Source organism: Trachinotus anak, unplaced genomic scaffold, assembly GCF_046630095.1.
Source record: "Trachinotus anak isolate AG129_WGS33_773 ecotype Australia unplaced genomic scaffold, CSIRO_AGI_Tana_v1 ptg000020l, whole genome shotgun sequence".
NCBI lineage: Eukaryota > Metazoa > Chordata > Actinopteri > Carangiformes > Carangidae > Trachinotus > Trachinotus anak.
The window spans coordinates 470,644-494,725 of record NW_027273871.1 but is presented as its reverse complement, the minus strand read 5'-3'; the positions used below and the strand labels follow the sequence as shown (position 1 = coordinate 494,725).

General features: G+C 41.8%; 2 protein-coding genes and 1 long non-coding RNA gene across 7 annotated transcripts in view; 2 read left to right on the top strand and 1 right to left on the bottom strand.

Moving 5' to 3' along the window:
• grik1a (glutamate receptor, ionotropic, kainate 1a) overlaps positions 1-8,065 on the top strand; it is a 35,134-nt gene extending 27,069 nt beyond the window's left edge. For 2 of the 4 annotated variants that reach the window (XM_071506410.1, XM_071506409.1), the window contains 5 exons: positions 177-394; positions 1,772-1,997; positions 4,534-4,784; positions 5,420-5,589; positions 7,522-7,652. In XM_071506410.1, coding sequence (XP_071362511.1) covers positions 177-394; positions 1,772-1,997; positions 4,534-4,784; positions 5,420-5,545 — 821 coding nt within the window. In that variant the 3' untranslated portion in view covers positions 5,546-5,589; positions 7,522-7,652. Of the gene's footprint in view, positions 1-176; positions 395-1,771; positions 1,998-4,533; positions 4,785-5,419; positions 5,590-7,521 lie in introns of all 4 variants that reach the window. The other 2 variants (XM_071506411.1, XM_071506408.1) reach the window with 2 other exon arrangements.
• A 4,903-nt stretch (positions 8,066-12,968) lies between these two features.
• Positions 12,969-23,777, top strand: map3k7cl (map3k7 C-terminal like). Of its 2 annotated transcripts, none has more exons than XM_071506464.1 (5): positions 12,969-13,364; positions 14,404-14,485; positions 17,091-17,149; positions 18,714-18,829; positions 22,827-23,777. In XM_071506464.1, the coding sequence occupies exons 2-5, from the start codon at positions 14,410-14,412 to the stop codon at positions 23,005-23,007; spliced, it is 432 nt and encodes a 143-aa protein (XP_071362565.1). In that variant the 5' UTR covers positions 12,969-13,364; positions 14,404-14,409; the 3' UTR covers positions 23,008-23,777. The 2 variants fall into 2 exon arrangements, with proteins under 2 accessions (XP_071362565.1, XP_071362566.1); XM_071506465.1 differs by having other exon boundaries at positions 12,975-13,364; positions 14,375-14,485.
• LOC139637625 (uncharacterized) lies at positions 21,841-23,908 on the bottom strand. The gene is made up of 3 exons (XR_011694642.1): positions 23,798-23,908; positions 22,797-23,047; positions 21,841-22,680 (listed from the first exon to the last, which is right to left on the bottom strand). It is a non-coding gene; the product is annotated as an uncharacterized lncRNA (long non-coding RNA).
• Between the last annotated feature and the right edge of the window lie 174 nt (positions 23,909-24,082).

The window sequence follows — 24,082 nt, the reverse complement described above, 5'->3', positions numbered from 1 at the left end:
AATAGCACACACACAAACTGCACTTCAGTCCTCCATACTGACATTAGCACATTCGTTTCTACATTATCAGTATTTTTCCACCCTCTCCACCTCTAATCCTCAATCTCTCTCTTCTTCCAACCCTTATCTTTTCAGCTCTTTTCTCTAACCTTTGTCCCCCATCACTGTGCTTCCAGGCTCGGAGCTGATGCCGAAGGCTCTGTCCACTCGTATAGTTGGGGGTATCTGGTGGTTCTTTACCTTAATCATCATCTCCTCCTACACGGCCAACTTGGCTGCCTTCCTCACCGTGGAACGAATGGACGCACCCATCGACTCAGCGGACGACCTGGCGAAGCAGACCAGGATTGAATATGGGGCAGTGAGGGATGGATCTACTATGACCTTTTTCAAGGTAAAACTGGTGAAGGCTCCCGGTGTCAGTATAACTGTATCTAAAGTAGCTTTAAACTTTATCAGAGTCACAGCATGAAAATCAATAGTAGAAATTACAATGCAGAAGGGCTTGATTGCTTTTTTAAAACTTCATGTCTGCTTGTAAATCCTCTCAAATTCTGCTGTATACATGACCACAGATGTCAAGTGAAAGCCCTCATCTCTATATAGTATAATTTAACAAATGAAACACATAAAATATTGAATTTATTGTTCTTCAATAAAATGTTTTGAACACGCAGAGGGCAGTTAGCACTACAGCCCTCTATTTTGACTCATCTTAAGCAAAAGAGCAAATAATTGTGAAATGTTTTTCACTGGCTGTAAACATCATATCTCTAATTATATCATCTTTCTGCAACCTTAGATGTTTTTTTTTACCAGCTTACAAACAAAAACTGTGCCTGTGATTAGTCCCAATCAAGCTATGCCATGCTTTTGAATTTAAATATATGACATAAATATTCCCAGGTTAATATCAGCCGCTGAACGCAATAGTTTCAATAACGTGTCCTGGCCTCTGACAAATGTGTATTTGACTCCTCCTGATTGAATTCAGTTTATTTATATTCTGCCAGCTCTGTCATACGTCTATGTGTAAGCGTGACTCAGTGACAGTTCCTTCATTTTCATAAAATCAGGGTCATGTTTCCTCAGCTGCTCTAGCAGGATGTATCTTTGCCAAACCTCCTGTAAAAAAGAAAAAAAACCTACAGACAGAGACAGAAAAAAAAAGACTTGAATTTACTTTACCGAAAGGCATTGAAGATGCATCAAGATGCACCAGGAGTGTTTCTGTGTTTTGGGGTACCTGTGTTGACATATGTTAACTTGTTGGTTCAAATTACATAATGTATCAGTGTACTGTTGTCCTCAGGCAGGGCTGTTACTCCCCCCCCCCCTCCCCAACACCGCCAGCCACCCACTCTCCTTGCATCCTGGTGGCTCAGCAGGGGTGATCCATGCAGGGCTTTATCCTCCCAGATTGCAGCCAGCGATTATGGCTGCCTGGATAGGAAGAAGCAGGCTGTGTTGATGGCTTGAACAAATTGAATCAGCTGGAGGAGATTTAGAACACAGCTGTCCCATTTTCTCTGACTGAGCAAGGAGAAACACTCACACACACATATACTGTATACACCAAGACGCACTCATAGATCGATGGAGTCCAACACATCCTTCTGTTAAACTTGAACATGTTTTTGATAGTATTTAAAAAAAGTTTACTACATGTATAGTGAGCATATATGAAGCCACAAACACACATAGCCCTGTGTTTTTGCACAGTGTACAAACGCCTAACGCTTCTTAACCGACTGTTTGGCTTCTTTGGCAGAAATCAAAGATCTCCACCTATGAGAAGATGTGGGCCTTTATGAGCAGCAGGAAAAACACTGCGTTGGTTAAGAACAACAAGGATGGCATCACCCGGGTCCTGACGACAGACTACGCCATGCTGATGGAGTCCACCAGCATCGAGTACATAAGCCAGAGGAACTGCAACCTCACACAGATCGGAGGTCTCATAGACTCCAAGGGCTACGGGGTGGGAACACCGATCGGTAAGAAGAATGACACACTGCCATCTTTGTCAGTTAGAAGAGAATAAAGGGAAAAAAAAGTTTGAAATTGTCCGTTTAACTTCAACACAGACTGAGTGTGAGACTGTTTTATGATTGTGTAAACTTTGCTGCGTGTTCTCTGTGGTAGGCTGCACACAATCAGCCTCTAAAAAAGGCACGGACAAGTATACAGTGTACCGCACAAATCACATTCACACAGGCTCTCCTGAGAATATTAAAATGTACTGAAGGCCATTTGACAGTTGTGTTACTAGAATAGAATTTTAATAGAACCTCTGTAAGTGGAGGGTTTGTACTGTAGATATAAACTTCAATTTATTTTGGAATTTGCATTTTCATTCTCCGGGAGTTCAAAAAGAGAGGTGCTATCCTGTATTCTCAACATGCAAATGCACATGCAGCTAACAGCTCTGCCAGATGTTCAGTGCAGATGTTTGTGTAAGATTTCAGGCCATTTTGGTAGATTGAGAAGTTGAACTGGATGCAAATCAACCTCCTGGACCGTCTTTGCGGTCAGTACTGTTGGATGTTTTCTTAAGCAGTGTTAACATATTGTGTTTTTTTTTTTTTTTTGTAGTAAATTACCCCTTGCAAAAAAAAAAAACAAAAACAAAAAAAAAACATTCTTCTTCTCAACTCTCCAACTCACTGTAGAGCCAGTTGATTTTTTTCTTTAAAAGCAAGAACATGCCCCACACCTGCATACACTGACACATACTTCTGAAAAGTACAGGGCATATATTTAAATGTGTGGGCTCAACAATGGAAATAATGAGGGTGGAACCACCCCCATCCATTTTATTTCTGTAATTATCCTGAGATGTCCACTGGCCATCGATATCTAGGACATAGCCTATAGCAATTACTACCTCTTTCATCAACTCTATTCTTAGATAAGATATGAAATCTTTAAAAATATGTGTCATCAGCAAACCAGTCGTCCTGTTCAGCCTGTTGATTCCAGTGCTGACAGTCTTGTGTTGCTTTCACTGTATAGAACATTCTTGTGTGTTGAAAAGAATGACGGCCACCACACAATAGAAGAACATCTGCAGCATAGTGCCGCAGACGGCAAAGGACAGGAGCCTCCTCAGAGTTAAGCTGGCTCTGCCCCCTCCCCCCTGTACAAGGCAGCGGTGTTGCTAATCCGGTCCACTTTGATGTTGAGCTGCAGCGGGCTCAGTCAACATCATTTCTCTGTGTTGAGTCTTTTTTTCTCCGTCAGTGCAGGCTACAAGAGGAGGAAGCTGGGAAGCTTGATCTGAAGGTAGAGATGTAAAGGGTGAACGAGAAGGGAGACAGGTCAACACCTATGATGCACCTGTTATACACTGTGGCTGACCCCTCTAGTGTCACTTTAATCTGTGACACTGGGGTAGGTCAGGTGAACCACAGACCATTAAAACCACTGGAAAAAAAAAAAAAAAAAAAAAGCAGGAAATGATGCCAACCCCCTCCCCTTACCAATATCTAACTGCCAGACAAACTGCAGGGGGTCCGGTGATGGCTTTACCAGGGATCGGAGGTGTGTCATGACCACTTCCAACAATTACTTAATTACTTTTCTTTAGTTGGCATTTGGCAGAAAGCTTTCCACAGCACAGAGACTCTGTACAGGTTGAGGTTTTGCTTAAAGACATCTGAGTGGCACACGCCGATGCCCTCCGCCGAACTAAGCTGACAACTGACAACTAATCTATTCGATTCAGCTATTTTCTCACCTGATCAACAGGTGATCCTGGAGTATCACTGGAGAGACACTAAAGCAGAGGAGGGGGGCGCCCAGGGGGAAGTGGTGGGTGGTTTCACAGAGGCCTCCTTGTCAAACCTATGAAAAATGGTTTAATTTCTCTAACCCCTTAGCTCATTCCATGTCTCCTGCAGTCACATGACCTCTGGTCTGCTTATTGCTGTTGATGGTTCTCATCTGATTCCCCACCTCCTTCCCCTAAGCAGCTGTCAGATGTTTCTGTATCCTCTTTGTCTCCCCCCCTTGCAGGCTCTTTTCTTCTCATCCAGAGTCTTTGGTCCCATTCTGTCACCTCAGGCAACTTCCAAGTTACAACATTCGTTCATACTCCTGATACGCCTGAATATCGACTTGTTATATTTTATCAAGTCATGTCAAGCGGTTGTACAGCCCATAATCAGAAATCACAAAACTGCTCAATTAAAAGGACAATCAATACAGGATGTGACACATACCTCACTCACAATCCTTAGTCATAGTGTAGAGGCCAACTGCAGAAAGTACCAGGCAATAGTGCTGTTTAAAGAAGAGAGTGCAAATGTATGTGCATATGAAAACGTAGCTCAGCATTCTCACTTGAATTGCATTTTAAGCAGCACTGAATATTAAAAATGCAAATTGGAGTTTTCTATCCTCAAGATACATGTAGATTCATGTATCCTGTCACACACGAGTCATTCTGTTCTCGTAGCAAAAGCTTTAATGTCAAATTCTTAGGTATTTGCAGGTACATAATACCTTCCTATTTGCCTTCTCCCTCACCAGGCTCTCCATACAGAGATAAAGTGACCATCGCCATCCTCCAGCTGCAGGAGGAAGGGAAGCTGCACATGATGAAGGAGAAGTGGTGGAGAGGCAACGGCTGCCCAGAGGAGGACAACAAGGAGGCCAACGCTCTGGGCGTGGAAAACATCGGCGGCATCTTCATCGTCCTGGCTGCTGGTCTGGTTCTGTCAGTGTTTGTGGCTATTGGAGAGTTCATCTACAAGGCCCGCAGGAACGCAGACATAGAGGAGGTAAGCGAGGGCGAGGAACCACGGTTAGTCATTATTGTTATTATGGTGACTAATGAGAGGATCAGAGGTTTACTCAAAATCGTATTTGTATGGTAGCCGAGAAAGGCCATGCTCACATTTATTCTTTTATCCCATTATCTCGAGATAACAAAGCTTATTTTCTCAAGATAATGACATATTATAAGGAGAAAAAATTTTTGTTATCCCGAGATTACAGGAAGACTTTTCGCGAGATATTATCCTTTTATATCAAGATAACGAACTTTGTTGTCTCGAGATAACGGGGTAAAAAAAACATTTGCGATTATGGCCTTTTTCGGCTTCCATGTATCTGTACTTGCTGGTGTTGTCTCTGCAATAAGAAAGTCACTTGATGGATCAATAACATACCAGTGTCTCATAGTCTTGCACAGTCAAAAATGGGTTAAATCTAGTACAGAAATGGTGAGCTGGCAGCTCCACATTACAGACAAACCATTCACTCAGTGTACACGATTCGTTTTTTGTTTTTTTTTTTGCTTTGCCTTGGTTTTGCATCTTTTATGCTTTGTTTTCTTTTCTTTTTGTTACAAATCTGTTTTGATCTCTTTTGTGTTTTCTTCTCCATCCCCCTTTTCTTTTCATGCTTTCATCAGGCCTTTTGTTTCTTTTACGGGGTGCAGTCCCGTCAGTTTCAGCGGCGTGGATCCACCTCCTCCTCTGGCACCTCCTTATCTACTGATCTGGAGAGCGGCAGGCTGCTGGGGGATGACACAGAGTAGCCATGGCAGCACATTTACAACACATAACAGTCGCTAGGCGATAGGTTTGTTCAAAATACCACAGTATACCTGCACCCGTCTCAGCCCCATCCCACTTACTAATACCAATTAACCTTCAATAGCTCACCCTTGTGCCCATATTTCTTCCTTGCAAAATGTCTGTGTTTCTTGTGAGCAATTTTTCTTTCTAGCAAGGTTTCCAACCACTACCTCAGGCTCCTGTTGAATTTAAGGAGCACACAAGCATAAAATTACTGACTCATATTCTGGGAAACACCTGGGAAATATGAAAAGATGAAACATGTCCCCCTTTTTGTTTCATTTAGAGCCCAAAAATGATCAAACTTAAACTATAGTTTGCAAAATGTGGCATTTAAATTCTTATAAACAGTGTCGAGATCTGCAGTGCTCCCCTGGCGTTGAGCTGTTTTTTTCGCCTGCACTGGTTAAGTAGCCATATAACACCAGCCCAAATGTTTTGCCTCATTCACTGTGGTCTCAGTAGGCAGCTGTGTGTACTTTAGAGGCACACTTTGAGTGCCTTTTGGGAAATCAATAGATAGGAAAAGTTATTTGAATATTTTCCTCCTCATTAAGCTCTTTGGTAGACCGGTTTGTTCGGCTGAAATTTGGATAACAGTGATGGAACAACATGCTGGGTTTAATACGTCCCCTGACACAGATCCAAAGCCAAATGTAGAGTTGTAGTTTCATAAATAACTGCTGGTGACTGCAGGACATTTTATTAACTGAAGTAATGATGGATGGGAGCACAGAGGGATACGGTCCTCACTGCACCCCAGGACTGACCTTGTCATAAGATCTATCTCTCTCCAGACTGTAGTAAAAAGAAACTCTTGAGTTAGTTCTAGCAAATATTTACTACTTTCATTAAAGCCTATAAAATCAGTGTATATAAGATCATGTAAGTAAATAAGACCAGAGTCAACACTGCCTTTGATGGGATGTTTTTGCTCTGTGTTGTTTCTGTGTCCAAATGTGAATCTCAAATACAATTGGACTGCAAGGTGTCAACAAGTTTTAACCGTGGGATATTACAAGTAAATTAATTTCAGGTTCATATTTAACTCAACTGTGGTTTACAGTATTCAACCAAATAAAAAAAACAAAACAAAACAGGGATTTAATCTGTGTTTTTGTTTCTCTCTCTGAGTTAGTTATGAGGCAGGTTATGAGGAAAGGTTCTTAACTGATGCCGAGTGTTGCTGGGTGTTCGTGGGAAACCCTGCAGGAAGCCACACTCCTTTGAGAAGCCTTAGGCCAAGCCTGAGGATGAAAGAGAGGAACCTGCTCTGGTCCTTGGATGGAAGACTGACAGACAAACACGGGATGACTTTGTGCTGCGGAAGATAATTTCTGAAATAAATGTAGTGAGCACACCGTTCTGAGTAGAGCAAAATACAAGGCAAATAAACATGATTGAAGATGAATGGGTTCAATGCAATGTATTATTGCGCAGAATCAAATATGCCTAGGGCTTCTCATTTCAGACGGCCCCCTCTTTGGTAATTTCTAATAATTAGCATATTATGAATTCATAGCTCACTGCATTAGGATGTTGCACAGCAGACGCTGTCCTTCATCTTTTGTCTGTGTAATTGGATTTTGTGATGAGACAACAGAGTTTACATGTCTTTTACAACTCTTGTCATTTCTGCTGTTTGCCAGGTCAGACTTTAGATTGACTTGCAGTCCTTGGCTGGCTGCTCACATTCAGCTGCAGGCAAGCTCCTAGAAGGCTCTGCTAACTTGCAATGCTGAATCCAAATTGCCTCTGATTATATCTCATAATTCCCCAGATGATTCAATTATGGATCAGCAGTCATTTTTATGCATATTCACACAGTCTCTAAAGTCGTGTTCAGAGCTCATAAAGGTTATAATGATTTTTATTGGAAATCATCTTTATTGGTCTCTGACCGCAGGCCTTCCATTGTTGTTGTTGTCTTTGGCAGTGCATGTCTTTTAGCACCATGATGGAGGAGCTGGGCATCTCCCTGCAGTGTTACAAAGGCATCCGGAGGAGGTCGCGACCCCACAGCGCAGCAAGGTCAGCTTGCATCTTCTGTCAACCCAAACGTACCGCAAAGAGGGAGGGAGGGAGACGGGACTCCAGCACTTGAGCCTTGGACCTAAAAAGCTCATAGATGAGAGGCTGCTGTTTGATTTCTTTGTTTGTGGTCCACTAAATGATATGAAGTTGTTCCCTCATCACTCCTGTCTTTATACTCAATGTGTACGGATAAAAACATTAAGCATTATCATGTAGATGTAGGTTACAAAGTCTTGGCCTTGTATTAACATTAGTACTGTTCAAACAGCTGATGAATGAAAGCTCTCTCATAGTGAAAAACCATTGCTGTTCCCTCATGGCTGTAGTTCACTGTTGTGAGCAGTTTGCAGAGTTGAATCTGCAAACACTTTATAGACTCCCCCATTGTGTAAATGTTCGACAACTTCACTGATTTTAAAGTAAAAAGATTTTTGCATTTTTTTAAACCGTTGTCCGATTTGTTGCTTTTGTTGTTGTTGTTGTTGTTGTTGATTGTTGGCAGCAGTGTGTGTGTGTGCGTGTTGTGTGCCTACTGGCAGGTAGCTTCAGAAGCTTCAGAGCAGATTGCAGAGCCAACGCTGGCCATTGAAAAAAAAAAAGATAAGGACCTCCAAGGAAAGTCAGGAACACACCTGCTGTTTCATACCCTTCAAGTGCCAACATTATAGACATCAAATCACACACTCACACACACACACACACACACACACACACACAGACATAGACACATGCTTGTGATCATGAAATATTGCTGTCTGTGGGCCAGAGAAAGGATATGATACACAGAGAAGGAAAGGACAAGATGAGAAGTAGTTTTTTTTTTAACCTGGGAAATTCTCAGAAGGTCAAAGACAAAACACAATTTCCTTGTTCCCCTGGGAACAGTCTTGTTTTTCTACAAGTCATTTTTTCCCCCCCTGTTTGCTGTTGTTGAATTTGAAAGCCTGAGGGGAGATCTTGGCTCCCAGTAGTGACAGTGGATCCCAGTGGATGTTTGCATGTGTAAAAAGTGAAAAGCTTTCTGCTGCATTGAGCTCAGCTTCTCTTGAAGTACTTCACAAGCTTGGCGTGCATGTTATATACAGTAACTTACCTGTACCAGCAGCTTTAAGGCACTTCATAATTTATTAATTATGATCCACAGACACAACCACATAAAACCTTTGTTTTGGAACCACGGCACATTCCCACAAAAGTAAGTTATACATGCTTATGAAAACTTCGTTTAAGACTAATTTACATATTAAGTTTTTCTGTATTCGTCATTCAAATAAAAAGACATTTGAACCAGGAAGATCCTTCACCTGACAGCAGTGTGTGAATAGCACTCTGTCTGTTTTGTGCAGACAGTCAGAATGAAGGATGACAATGTTCTCATCATCCCCATCACAATTATATCTCAGCAGCAGGAACACAGAAAGCTGCGGTGGCAATCATCACGCACCTGTATGTGAGTCTGACTCTGAGCTCCACTTATCAGGACCTTGCAGCAGGATAATCATCTAATGCTTGAACGCACACAAACACATTAAGCAAAACAAGCAAACGGTTGCAATGGCGTTAATATTTTTCGCTGACAGGTCCGGGTAGTTTCCACTGTGTCCTCTGTTTCATGTTACACCAGGAGCTTCCCCGCTTTCCTTGGGGTGAGAGTTTGTTTATGTCCTTAGAAGACGCCCTCAGGGTAAAATAAATGAATCACAGCGGAAGATGAGTTTAAGAGTTCACTCATGCTCCTTGTCTCTCTGCCACCTCTTGCCCAACCCGTTTAATCTCTCTTCCTCATCAGCCCCTACCTTATCTGACTGTCCTTCTCTTACCCCTCTGCCCTTTCTGCACACCTGCCCTACATTCTGTCAGCAAACTGGACATTTTGCAAATGATCCCGTCAGTGAAATCAGAATGAAAGTAAAGAATAGAATCATTCCCACCACATGCATATGCACAAACATTACAGCAGCTATATCACCGTAATCATACACTGCCCAGAAACTAACTGTAGAGGGAAAGATATGGAGGGAACTAACTGTTTCTCTAAGCATTAAATCGTAAAACATATCATTATCAATGACGTCAGAATCTCAAATCTCAAAGCTGACCTCTGGTTCCCAGCTTTTCCCAGCTAATGCAGTGACATTTCAAACAGCGAAGAGCAATAAATGGATGCAAATACGTTATAAATTGCTCAAGTCAGAGGTTTTGTTGTGACACTTCTCTCGGTGGATTGTGCGCGCTGGTTTGTATGCATCCTAAGAGAATTGGACCGTGCTTTTCTTAATCTCTTCATGTAATGAGTTTTCTCTTTTTTGGTATTCAGATTAATTCTGGGATTGGGCTCAGTCCAATGTAATAGCGTTTGGTTGTCTCTAATCTTCTAACCCCATAATTCTTAATCAAAACCAAAGGCGGTATTTTTTTTTTTTTTTTTTTTTATCATTATCTAATCCGTCATGAATGAGGCCATGGATTACAACCCTGACCTTGGCATCCTGCACGGCTGAGCAGGACTCTCTCCTTCTCATTAACCTAAGATGACCTCACCTGAACACTCGCTCTGTTGGAGAACAATATTTCGGCCTTCACCTGTGTTCATAACCTTGTCTGTTTCACCCACAGAAACTATTTGTCTCAATGATCTTGAAGCACGGAGTCTGACAACCCTGGTGGTGGTGAAGGAGAAATGGGGAGCGATAAAGGGAAAGTGGCATCTGTCTGTTCGTGCTGTAAGAGGGTCAGAGACTATGATCCACACATCTGTACCTCTAGCACAGATGAAGAAAAGAAGATGGAGAGACAGCTCAAGGAGCCTGCTGTTGACATCTTAAACAAACTGGGCAGTGTATTTGTCCTTATGGAAATCATTCGGAAAGGTCAAAGCACTGAAAGAGCTAAATTTAGATGGGACAAATTTGTCAGTCTTGTTGTATAAAACCAGCTGCCATGCAAAAAAAAAAAATGTTCACATAAGAAAACACTTGTGCATCTCTTGTAGAATTTGCAAAGAGTCAACCTCTTTCTGTGTCACACGTAAATCCGTGGAACCTGTCAAGTCTGGCTCATATGTCTCTGCGCGAGGCTCTCAACTGTAAACACCAAGTGCAAGAGAATCAAACCTAAACTATGACTCCAGCATGAAAGAGTGGCAGACGTTTGAGTGCGTCCCATCCATCACAATGAGATGAACGGTCTCTGGGGCTGATAAGCCAGGTCTGTGTCAACAGCCTGTCAATGAGGACAAACGAGGAGGAGGAGGACTCTTGGAGGTGCAGAGCATCATTTATCTCTATGTTTCTCTCTCTCTCTCTCTCTCTCTCTCTCTCTCTCTGTCTGCTCTTTCTCTCTCCCACCACCTGAAAGCCTGGCAGTAAATAATTCAGGGGGAATGCTGTCATCTGCTGGTGTGCAGGTGAAGTGGCCTTATGGTTACACAGAAACAGATCGGTAAATCACAACATTAAAACAAGCTTGAGCAGTAACCGCAGGGCTGAATTTATGATGGCTCTTTTTCTTTCAAATCCATCCTCAAAGGCTTAAGGTCAGTTTCGCATTATTATGATGCTGTGTAGGCCTGATATGAATGCTGGCCATGAACATAATGATGGCCTGTAAACACCAGATGGAAGGAAGCTTGTGATGCCTCTTCATCCAGTTTTTATGTTGGCATCATTTTAACTTTTTAGTTAATTTTGTTTGGACACTTAAGAACAATTGCAAACTGTTGCTTTTCTGTTTTGTTTTTTTTTCCAGCAAAGTAAAGTAGCCCTGTTTTCAGCTTTGTGCTGATGCATGTTTCTGATAATCCAGTGCAGTTTCAAATGGTTTATTTATCTTAAGAACTAGGAGATTTTTTTCAACCCATGAAGGAACACTTTATCCTGCAGTTTATGTGAAAAAAAATAAAAAATCACAGACTTTAAAGTTCATAGTTTCCACTGGACAGCTATGAAATGTAAGTCATCCTGATGCATAAGAGGATAAATAAACCACAAGCTTTATTCTGCATCTGTTGATGGAAAACCAGCTGTGTAAATGTTTTATTCTGTTAAAGAAATACTCTAGTAATTTAGTATTGCTCCATGAAGTTGGGGGACTTGGGCGACACGTAGGCTATGTATGAGGATTGAGTAGACAAAAAAGGATGGCAAAAACTGAAGCTGTGGGGGAGAGTGGGGATGGTTGTAACACTTTTTGTCTCAGCGCCTATAACTCAGAACAGAATTTTGAAAGTACCCATAACTAGCGTTTTTCCAACTTCTCCAACTGTATCACTTAATTAATTCATTAAGTGATATTAAATAGAAGGAGTTCTGTTGTTACAACCTGGCCCACTGACAACATGGTGCATCAGTAAGAGCGAAGAATTAAAAATTCAGACCATACCACAAATTATGCATCTAAGGAGGTTTATTGCACATGTTACTTCCCCACAAACTTGAATAATGACTGTAATCCACAACAATGAGCTATTGTTGATACTTTTAAAACTTTAAGATTTAAGTGTGTTGGGCACCACCCTATCTTTTTTTCTATCTTGTTCTCACTGTCTAAGCATGCTGAAGAAAGGAGAATTGTGTTCAGCTGTCATTAGTTTAAAAGGTGTTACAGCCCCCCCCCCCCCCCCCCCCCCCCCCCCCACCCCTGTCAGACATTGTTTACCTATAGCTGTAGCAGCATGGTGGTTTGAAATTGGCACAAATGAAATGGCTCACACTCTCTGATTGAATGGAAGTGACATAATTCTAACTTCGACAGCATCACTACTAATCAAAATAAAGACTTAGTCCAAAAGTGTTTTAGCTGTAAAATCATTTGCATACCTCATCACACAGCTGTGCAATTCCACATGCAAGGCCAGGAAGGAAGTGGTCATGCATGAAATTGATCACATGATGCTAAGGTTATCCCCTATACTGTTAACAACCATCAGTGGTGACTAAACCGACTCTTATGCAAACTCGGCGGAGTGCCCCTTTAAAAATCACACTATGAATCACAGCGCAGTCTGTGCGCTGTCATACTGCAGGAAACTCCCCTAAAGTCTGACAAGTGTGTCACCTGCGTTTAGGTGTGTTTACCCCGCGCTGCCCCCCACCCCCTCGAAAACCTACCCCTAACACACATAAACACACAAGAGGAGGGTACTCTATTTTCTTCCGCAAGAGCTATTCCAGCATGAGATGTTCATTCTGAGCAACTGCCTCATTGCACAGCTATTGCACAGCCAAAGACCATCCCAACGGCATGACCGTGTCACTCAAAGCAGTGCCGGAGCTATGGGCATTTTTTCGGGCTAAAGTCATGTCATCTGAGACATTTAATTGGACCCAGGCCGCCGGGGGGGGGGGGCAGCGGACGGCATTCCTCCTCTGCCTGCGCCCTGTTGTGTTGCTTTCCGACGCGTGGCTGCGGGTCCGCGGATAACGTGTCCATGCCCACGCCAAGTTGAGCTGCCGGGGTGACACCGAGTGTAGGTGGACGCCTTGACTGTGCGCTGGGAAACTTCTGAACGCAGAATATCACGGCGTGAGTCTCGGGAGCGGAGTGGAGGTCAGCTCCTGGAGCGAGATTTGTGCCATCTTAGGTCGGATTTGCGCAGAGAGGCGACCTGCGCCTTTTTTCCCTGAAGGGAGCTCAGCAGTGGTCTGAAGGGGGGCAAACAACAGTCAGGACCGAGGACGTGCTCTGCCACCTGATCCCAAACTTTATTGAACAGAATTTCCCGGGTCGTGTTCGAAGCTGCTTCAGGTAACAACGGCCTGTTGGCTCAGATGAGTCCCAGAGTGTACTGGAGATTATCCGTACTGTTCTCCATCCTAATGCGGATTTATATGCTTACGATATGTGCACTATTATACTATTTCACTCATTACTTCTAATGCTGTGCTCTATTTAATAACAGCACGCTTTGATCTGTCAATGCAACGTCACAAATGATCTTTCAACCCTTTCTAACAACTGAGAGCGACATTAATAGTAATGTTAGTAATGAAAAGGCTCATATATAGTGTTATTTGATGGTGTAGAAGGTCATTGGGGTTTGCTGTGTGATACAGAGGGTTTAGCAGGGTTAAAGGAGGCAAATGCCCTGATATAAAAAGCATGTACCTTCACTGGAAGAGGGGGCATGCAAAATCCAGACCTCAGAGCCTGTCTGTCAAACCCCCCCTAATTATTTAATCCCTCCGCAACTCTAAATGCATGATGAAACTGACCAGTGGCTGTGTGAGTGTGTGTGTGAGTGTGTGTGTGTGTGTGTGTGTGTGTGTTCACAAGGCTCCATACTTTCCTGGCTGTAGTTTAATCACATGCTTCATCAAAGGGTTTGCAGACTCTCATTCTTACTGATCACTGCACCTGCTGAGTTCACCATTTAGTTTCTTTTGCTGACTGAAATAAAAAAAAAACAACAAAAAAAACAAAAAAACACTTGCACTTTAATCTTTCATGCCAGATTAGACACCACATACACATCACACTGAGGCCTGAAGCTATCATAACTGATTCATCTACGACCTCGTCAAATTGCTCCTTCTTTCCATGTTTAAAACCCAGACGTCCAGTTCTAGTCATGTGAAACAGAGAAAGGCGGGAAATCGTCACATTTAAAATGCTGGAAACTGTGATTTTTCATGATAAATCTCTTGAATCATTAACAGACTATTAATCCTGCTCTCAGTTTTTCACTTGACCGACTAATCGTGCCATCTTTACATCATCACTCGTCTTTCATGAGGTCCTTTTGATTGTGCTAACAGCTCTGTTTTGTGCCTGTGGCCTCATGAAGGGATAAATGATCACCTCAACCAGACGAGTGTCCCCTGATAAATCTGAAGTTAGAATCGCCTTCAGCCTCGATGACACATCAGGTAAACACACCCACACACGCAACCAACACACTGTGTACACACAGACACCTGTCGTGTATCTCAATTCATGGTAACAGCTTATTTTGAGTTTAGTTACATCTATTACTCAAGCGATCATTTAACACCTGACGAAGGCGGGAGCTCTACTCTCACTGCATTTCCAGTATGTGTGGAATACATGCACGGCATTCCTCCCACCAAAACAGACCAGGCACAATCTGCCTGTAGCAGCCCCCTCCCATCACACCCCTGCCACTTTTAACTGTGTTCATTCTTCTGTGCTGTAGCTGAGACAGGTGCTCCCTCTATTTCTGTAGGACCCACATCATATTAAAAACAAACCGCACACACGTGTGTGCAGCTGTGCACTTGTAAAACGCCACATGTATGCACCCTCACGGGCAACTGCACAATAGTTACTGTGACTAGGATTTTTCTGTTCTTTAATGTTGAGTCGACACAAGCACAGTCCACTTTTCTCTGTCCCTGATTGTCCCCCACACACATGTACTCAGAGGTGGACTTGTGGAGCGAGGTGCTGTCTGTCAGGATGTTTTACTGCAGTGGGGCCAGGCGCTGGGACGGCAGCTGCAGCTATGCAATGGCAGAGTCAGGTTTCTCCTCTAATACTAACAGTGTCCTGCTGCCTGATTCACTGCTCAGCTTTTAGAACACTGGCCTATATTTATAAGCAGTTAACACTTGCAGTCCTACTCCACCCATCCCTGAGCACCCCCCCACCACCCCCCCAGTCCTTGTCATTCTCTTAGGAAGTGAGATGAGGAGCTGCGCTAGAAACAAACACTCAGATTTGACACTGAGCAGAGACACACTGAACTACATGAATTCTTTTCCTAATCGATGCTGTTCTCTTGTTCCCAGCGTTTTCATCCCTCTCTAACAACCTCAACCATCCACTTATGTGGATTTTAGTCAGTTTCACTTTATTTTCCAAAGATGTTTGGTTCACTTGTGGGCAGGTTCACTTGCCTCCTTATTTAAGGATCACAGTGACTGCACAGGATCTAATTTAACTTGCATCATGCTCACATGCCTTATTTTAGTTTTAGCAGCAGCTCCAGACATGTTATGACCCTGAGCTCCAAAATCAAACTTTAGATATCCCCCAGGCGATCATGTTGTTGTCTCTTTGAACTTGTGTTTCTCAGCAAATGGACAAGGGGGGGCGAGTCCTGCGCACCGTCTAGGGATCATCCTTTAGGCTCATCATGACTTAATGCCAGGCATAGTTATAACCGCACACTGTCTCAATCCAAAGCATGAGAACTGTATTTATTCCACATCATAATTGGCCTCTTGGCTGCAGGCTGGTCCACTAATACGCCTGCTTTTAGAAAGTTGCATCATCCCAGGATTCTCCACATGTGTTCCACCTCCAGGGGGACATTATTGGCGAGGCAGAGGCTGGTGCAGACAACCTGTCTGTTTCTGTCTGTCTGGCTATCTGTCTGTCTGAACCCCTCTCTGTCCATACATCTGGCCTGTCTGCTCTTTCTGGCCGCTGTGTTTGTCTGCCTGCTAGCCGTCCCTCTGTATTCTTACCCTGCGTGTCTTTCAGCGTGACAGCTCATTACTGCTGCTCAGCAAGAGGACGTGGCTCATTTATAAGTGTGGCACAGTGTTGCTATGTTGTTGTGTCATATAAGAGGCCCTTATAGTGTTTCATTTTGGGCCATTTTATGAGGCAGAGAAATGCATTAAAGGAACTGCCTGCAGAGCAAGTCACTTCACTGTACATGAGGCGCATACAGCAAGCAATTAACATTGTGAAAACATCTAAACTGAGAAGACATTATGCACTGTGTTGATTTACCAAATGAAGCTTTTCAAACTGCTGCAAACAGTCATCAAGGACGCTATGAAAATCAAGCGGATTCATTAGAGAAACACAGACTTCGCATTGTCCTCCAACAGTAGCAGTTACAAGGATAAATTCCAGTGACTCAGTGTTTTCTACGCCATCGCTGAGTGCAGTCGCCTCGTGATTCTAACTTCAGTCTGACAAAAGAATCTATCTGACACAAGCTTTGAGTCTCTGCAGGCCGATTACCAAAATGAATCTGAGTGAAGACTGTCTAGTGGAAAGGAAATCAAAACAAAAACCAGTGGTGGAAAGTAATGTAATTAAGAGCAGCAACATTAACTTGCTCCTCACATGTTTATGCATCAATAGTAATTAGCCAGAAATACAAAATGTGTAATATTGTACCACTGAAAAGGACAATTCTGTATAATAAGTACTTCTATCCCAAGTACATTTTGTTGCTTATCCTTCTGTACATTTACATAAGTAAGATTTGAGTGCAGGACTTCTACTCATCATTGCAGTATTTTTACAGTTGAATGTATAAGTGTGCTTTGCCATTTGCAGCAATGCAAAACCATAACAACATTAAAAAATAGTTGGTATCATTAACAATACTGTGTTTTAATATGTCACCATAAGTATTGCAACATGTATTACAGTAGTATTGTACTGATTATTCACAGTTTTTAGCTTAACATTTAATAAATGACTTTCTAAATATTATTTATTTGACAATCATTAGTTGTGTAATGTGAATATCATGTTCTGTTTCAACAGAAGTCAAAGACGTGGAGGACCGCTCTCAGACGTTCCCGGATCTTGAACAGCGGTTACAGGTATACAAACTATAGACTATACATACTGCTGCATCACATGACATTGAATCCACAACTCAGCAGCAACAACAGAGGAGAGGCAGGATACAGAGGAGAACAGCAAACACTTTAAATTCACACTGCTGATACAGACTGATAATAAAAATAATGATGATAACAGTAATGATAAAGCTGTTATTGTTTTACGTTTCATGTCTGACTCTATTTCATGGTTTGATGGTGATTTTTTTTTTCTTATGCCAATGCACAGTCAAAAAAGGCCACGCAAAATTAGTTCCCCCTTTAAAAAAAGGTTTTAATTTTGAATACTTTTGCTCACTAGCGTTATCATTATTGCTCTCTCCATATACTGTGCAACCAAGCGACCAAGCTCACATCTGAACCCTGACAACGTTCTCTCAGAGAAGTCTTTCTGGGAATCAATAAGTGAAAAAAAGTGGAGAGAACAAGTAAAAATAAAAATAAGTTGATCAAAAATTAACCTCATTATGAAACAAACCTGACAAACAAAAGGCTCATGATATGAAAACTGAGAGTCTCCGCTCTGTTTAGGGCTGAATCTCTAAATAAGGAGAAGCGCGGGTTTAGTTTATCCAGCCTGTGAATCAGTGTTTTCACTGTGTGCGCTCACTCTGCTATTAGTGTTGTCATTGAATTATCCTTCAACCGATGCCAGTGCCAGGGTCACGTAAAGTGCATGTTGCTTAAGAGTATCAAATGAGAGCAATAGTAAGCCAGTGAGTGATAGCTGCCATACACTGTAGTATTACACTGTATGAAAAGAAAGAGGATGACACATGGACTACTGCGATCAAGGAGAAATAAAGCATTTATTGGTCTCATACGAGTAGTGTGGATATTAAATCAGTTCAGGTCTCTCGTTATATCTGCAGCTAAGTTCAGATGTCTGGCTGTTACCATAGGAGATACCAAGCCACAGTTTGCGGCAGCATGTATTCAGACACAGAGGTAGGAGACAGGAGGGAGGAGATACCCTGCCATGGATCAAAGTACGTGACAGAATCACCTTTGGGGCATTGTGGGAAAGGTCACATGTTCAGCCCTTTAGCAGCCTTTTAGCTTAAGTTATTATTAGAAACATTAGCATGGAAAAGGGAGAAGTTATTTGACAACAGTTAACTGATTAGTCAATCAGCAGAAAATTAATCGGCAGCTATTTTGATAATGATTAATTAATCGTTTGAAGGCAAATGATTAATGATTAATTAATCGCTTGAAGGCAAAGCCTTCAGATGTTCTGGTCTTAGCTTCTGAAATGTGAGGAGTCTGAGGAGCTGCTTTTCTCATTTATGGCCAGTTGCTCAGACAAAATAAGCCTGTCAGGATGTCACCTTGGCCTCCGGAAAACTGTGACAGACACTTTTCATCATGCTCTGATATTTTCAAGACTAAATGATCGGCAGATTAATTAACAATGATAATAATCATGAGTTTTTAAGAGTGCTGTTCCAAATATCAGATCCAGATGCTGCATGTGTGAGTTTTTTTTTTTGCTCATTAGCTTGAAATGATTTAAAACTAAATACCCTCACCTTTCTTGCAGCCAGTGCCCCCCTGTGTGTCTCTGAGAGAGAGCGTTCAGGTGTACAAGGAACACTGCAGGATGGCGAGAGAGTTCCACCAGGTCAAACACGAGATCACCGTGCTCGAGGACCGCAAGTAAGGCTCTAAATGAATTACTTCTCTGTTGTTTATACTGGGCCTATAAACACTTCTTGTTAAGATACAAATACAAAGACTTTTTGGCACAACGGTGAAGCGGCGGACTCCAGATCAGAGAAGTTTGTGTTCAAATCATGAACCAGCAGAAAACATAGACAGGACTATGCATTGGTGGCTACTGTAGTGGTTATGACCAGAGATTACATGTAAAGAGAGCTATTAGGTAAATTGCTTAAATGTCCAGCGGTACACTGTTAAATAAAACCAAGTCAAGGAAACCAAATAGAAATTTGTTATAATCGTTTATCATAATATGAGTCCAAGTTTGAAAATTAAACTCACTGTTTAGAGTCTAAACATTTGCTAAAAATGCAAACACTCATAGGACTGCAGGGCATTTTGAATCAAATGTCCACCAGATGGCACATGTTAATAGCCTGTTTACAGCATGGAGCACATGACCTACTGAGAGAAGTTCCCTTGATATTATATTGGAACAGCTGGTAATGTGTGACTTTGATTTCAGATGTATCTGTTATGATAATTACTTTACTCATTAGAAACATCAAGCATCCACAGGGATGAGTGTGGTTGTGAAGGTTACTGCGCACCGGGTTTGTTTGGCTGGAACTGGTCAGGTGTGACTGAGTGAGACCTGCTGTAAGCCTTAACGTGCATATGTACTGTGTATACTTGTACATAATGACCCCCCCCCCAACACACACACACACACACACACACACACACATACACACACAAACACTGTCCTCTGTGTCCTCAGCAGCTGTGGGTAGTCTTAGCAGAGGGATTTCCAAGGCCTTTTGCCGTTACCCCACCACCACACCTACACAAACAAAAAGACACACTAACACAAACACACACAACCTACAACACTGCGCTAAATAGAGAACAGCAGGCAGACTCTGATGGATGGGATGACTGTAGCCTTGGGTTTAGATAAGAACGTGATGAGTCAGACTGGTAGAAACTCTTAGTTCTCTCTTTTCATGCTGACGCTCATTCCAAGATACACACACACACACACACACACATTCAAAATTGGGTGCACTTTTATAGAAGATTGAGACACAACTAGACATCAGTAAAGACAATACAACAAACTGTGCTTTCATTCAAATACTAAAGAAATGACACCAGATATCATATTTAACATTTTCATGTTTCCTGTTATTGGTCATACACCATTAACAACAACATCAGTGATACAATGAGTGTTCGTACTTTCGGTACCATACCAGGAGGATTACACACAGAAAAACAGGAGTGTTTCAGGCATGCAGTATAGGGATGTGATGCAAGGATGACAACAGGAACAACATTTTAACACACTGAGGAGGGATTTTCCAAAATTTGCTCACTCTGCTTTTGGTCTTTAATTGTTCAGTTTCTACAAAATCAGACACTTCATTCAGCCCTGTGATGCCAGTGAACTGAATCTTACTCCACCAATGTAACAAAGTTTTAGAAGAACCCTCTTCAGTAATTATAGAAACACTGACTCAGACATTACTATGAAGCCTAGTGACGTTAATCCGATTACATGCTACAGAGAAATTACACAAGGAATAGCCCCATTGTGAGAGAGTATTGAAAACATGACTTTCATTTAAAACATTCTTGGTCCAGATTAGATTCACATTTTGACTTTATTTTGGTTCTCAGGGCCAGCTCTCTGAGATGGTTTCATGCTGTTGGTGGTTTCAACTTGTGTAGTGTGTAAATTGTTTTCAGATCTTCACAAATTGTGGTACACAGAAAAGAAAACAAAATGAACTTATGTGATAGTATAAACCTTTTTCAATGAAAAAAAAATCTTATCTACAATTGATATGAAGAAGTCTGGATTCTCTGCTTTCTTGTTGGATTTTTTTGGACTGAAAAAGATCTCTTCCCCTTTTTTAGGCTGTCTTTGTCACGTAAACACACACACACACACACACACACACACACACACACAATGTTTCTGAAGAAGGTAAACAGGGACTGTGGACGGTGTTGACGTTCCAACCTGTGGATACTTACTAGTTATTACTACATGATTATATGAGTAATCTCATCAGTCATAGAATGGACCAGATCCATTATCAAACTTGCCTTTTATTTTGATCTCATCTACACTCCCGTATCTTGCACAGCTATGACGCTATCACTTTTTCTTTAACAAAAATCCCACGCCCACAGACAGACAGACAGACAGACAGACAGAGAGACAGCTGTGGTAGTTCCCACTACAGTAGGTGTCGCCAGGACCACATTTTCCTATGAACACATACGCACACACACACACACACACACACACACACACACACACACAGCATTTTGCCTGAGACTGAAAAAAAAATCTGCACTTAATTACAGTAGAAAACAATTATGAAACCCTGCAGCAATAAAGTCTTGTAGAATTGTGAAGCCATATATAGTATCATATGATAGTGTAAATGTGTATATTACAGTAACCACTTGCTCTGTCTTTGTGTTTAGCGTCCAAAAATGATAACTAAGGTTATGCTACTTGGAGGAAATTCCTAGTCTTGAGGCAAATATGTAAAAACTGAAAATTGTGGACGTGGAGATACGTACATACTTTTTTTTTCCTTACTTGAAGAGAAGAAGATTTGAAATCAATGGTTGAGTGTCTACAGTTCATTAGACAGAAGAGGCTATAAAATGTAGTGAGTTGTGTTGACATGATTGTCCAGTTTGGACTCTACACATTAAAAATGAATTCTCTATGAAAATATAACATATAATTAGGTGACATATTAAGTATAAATTAATTGTGATTTTTTTTTGTTCAGGCCCTTTTAAAGCACAGAATTGTTTGATAAATGTAATTATATGCTTTTGTATATATATATATATATATATATATATATATATGTATACACACACACACACACACTCTCAGGTGCGGGGCCATGACACACGTTGTACACACACGTTCATACCGCCTTTCAAAGTCCAAAGGCTGGTGGCTGTTTGCCAAGTAAAGTCAGGTCCTTCTGCTCAAACCATTGCCAGAGTCACTCAGTTCAACTGGCTTTATTGGGAGTGAGATAGACAGATGAGTTTGGAAAAAAAAAAAGTAGTTAATTGTTTCTAGCCCACATGGACTTAAGACAGCAGAAATACTGTTGAAAGTGAAACATTTGCCAGAAATGAACATCTAACATTACGCAGCAAATAAGGAACTTTGGTTCCTGAGGTCAGCAAATCCTTCCCGAAACACTACTCAAATTTTATAATCCTCCATCCGGAAGAACTCAACAGACATAAAGAATATATTACTAAAACGTCTGTCCCTTAAATAATCATGATAAGCAATAAGACAAGCCTTTACTTCATAACTCTGCCTTTCTCTATAGCTGATGGTGATGTACTTGATCACAACTTTATGCACAGAGACCTTTGACCTCATACGGTAGCTGTTTTTTATTAGACAATATGGTTTTAATTAAGATTCACACCAAAAATCAGCAGACTCAAATTTCTGTTGAGCATCATGAATATTACACTTTATTCCACCAGAAGTTTTATTTACTTATTCCAGAGTTGTTAGCTTTGTTGCCCAACACCGAGCAGGATCGGTGTTTCTTCTTAACTCAGGCCCTTCCCGTAAGTTTGCATTGTTTCCATGGCAGTTTAGGTCCTTGTGGTTTCCTCCCACAGTCTGGAAACAAGACAGCTGCAGACTCTAATTTCCTCATAGGTATGAATGTGTGTGATCGTCTGCAAATCTGCCTTTCCCTGAATTTGGAACCTATTATGGGTGTTTCCCTGCCTCCAGCCAAGTGCATTCTGGGATAGTCTCCAGCTTCTCACAGCAACTGAGAAAGATAGAGTGGGAAGAGATAGAAAAGAAACAAATGTGTCAACAATCAATTAAAAGTAGATTCTGGAGAAATGCTGTCATCTTGTTTTTTTTTTGTTTTTTTGTTTGCACCTGTTCCTTAACTCTCACTTTTCCATGTAGGCGTAAATTGCTGGCAGAGCTGGTGGAGGACGAGAAGGTTGCCATGGAGATTGCCCGCCTGGAGGAGGAGTTTCGGCGTCTGACAGAGGAGAACCGCAACTTGGTGACTGTCCACAACGAGCGCGCTCAGCAGCTAGAGAGGCTCTGCCTGACCAACCGAACGAGGCAGGACTCCTCGTGACCTCTGACCTCCACAGAACCTGAGACCTCCAGACATCCAGCTGACACCAGGCCAGGAAAAAAACAAAGCAGGAATAAAGGCTCAGCTGTAGCGCTGAGTCTACAAGTATACAGCCTGTGAATCAGCTAATTACACAGAAAAGGCGCTGTGTTTGTTCACGTCTGAGTCATTTGTTTGAACCGCAGATGTACTGTCTTCATCAGTGTGAAGTTGTGATAGTGATTCTACCAAGCTGTGACACAGGAGCGTTTTTCTGTTTTGTTATTATGTGATGTTGCAGAGCCTTTGCTGGCCGCTATAGCAATAATCTCACAGTCTATCTTACATACATACAATGTCAGCTGCTGTGAATGTGACCAGATATTCTGATATCTGTCTCAGGTCCTGTGGAGACTCTGAGGTCTGTGGAGGGAGACAAAGGTGGTATGATATGGTCCAAATGTCGAATTTTGAGGAGTGTTTCCCCTCCCCCTTCCTCCCTCCCCAATACTTGCCTGTAAAGTTCCTCTTATGGTAAAAAGGAAATGAGATGTGTGTTGGACACAGTGTTAGGGAATGGGGAATTATAGCCATTTGTGCGGAACAGCAAATGAACAAGGGTGATAACCCATTTCACAATAAGTGTCTGCTGTGACGCAACACTGTAGTAAGAGTTGTACATTTTTTTTTTGATGTAGTGTGCCTCACTCACCTGTAAAAGGGGAAGTATACAACAAGATAAACTGTCACTTATCGTCTTTGTTCTAATAATAAAATGCATTTTATTTTAACACCAGCATCAGTTCCTTACCTCAGTTTCATTTCTCCAGGCCGGCACTGTGTTGTTGTGTTGTTGTGTGCGTTATGATCATATTGTGTCGCTTACATGGAAAAAGGAACTAGTTGTTTTTTTTTGTTTTTTTTCATGAGAGGATTAGCTCATTCTGGAATTAGGAAACAGTCACCTGATTGGCCGGCTTGAGTCTGGCTTCCCTCTTCCTCCTACAAAACATGTGACACTGACAAAAGTGCTTTGTAAAGATGATTATTCCACTCTGTTATATTTTGTTGTAGCTTTTAATGTACACCTTTCTTT

Excerpts from the sequence above, each read along its gene's own strand:
- map3k7cl (XM_071506464.1), top strand. The coding sequence starts at position 14,410 with ATGATCACCTCAACCAGACGAGTGTCCCCTGATAAATCTGAAGTTAGA. Across the intron at positions 17,150-18,713 it reads ATCTTGAACAGCGGTTACAG|CCAGTGCCCCCCTGTGTGTC; the intron begins GTATACAAACTA and ends CCTTTCTTGCAG. Across the intron at positions 18,830-22,826 it reads ACCGTGCTCGAGGACCGCAA|GCGTAAATTGCTGGCAGAGC; the intron begins GTAAGGCTCTAA and ends TTTTCCATGTAG.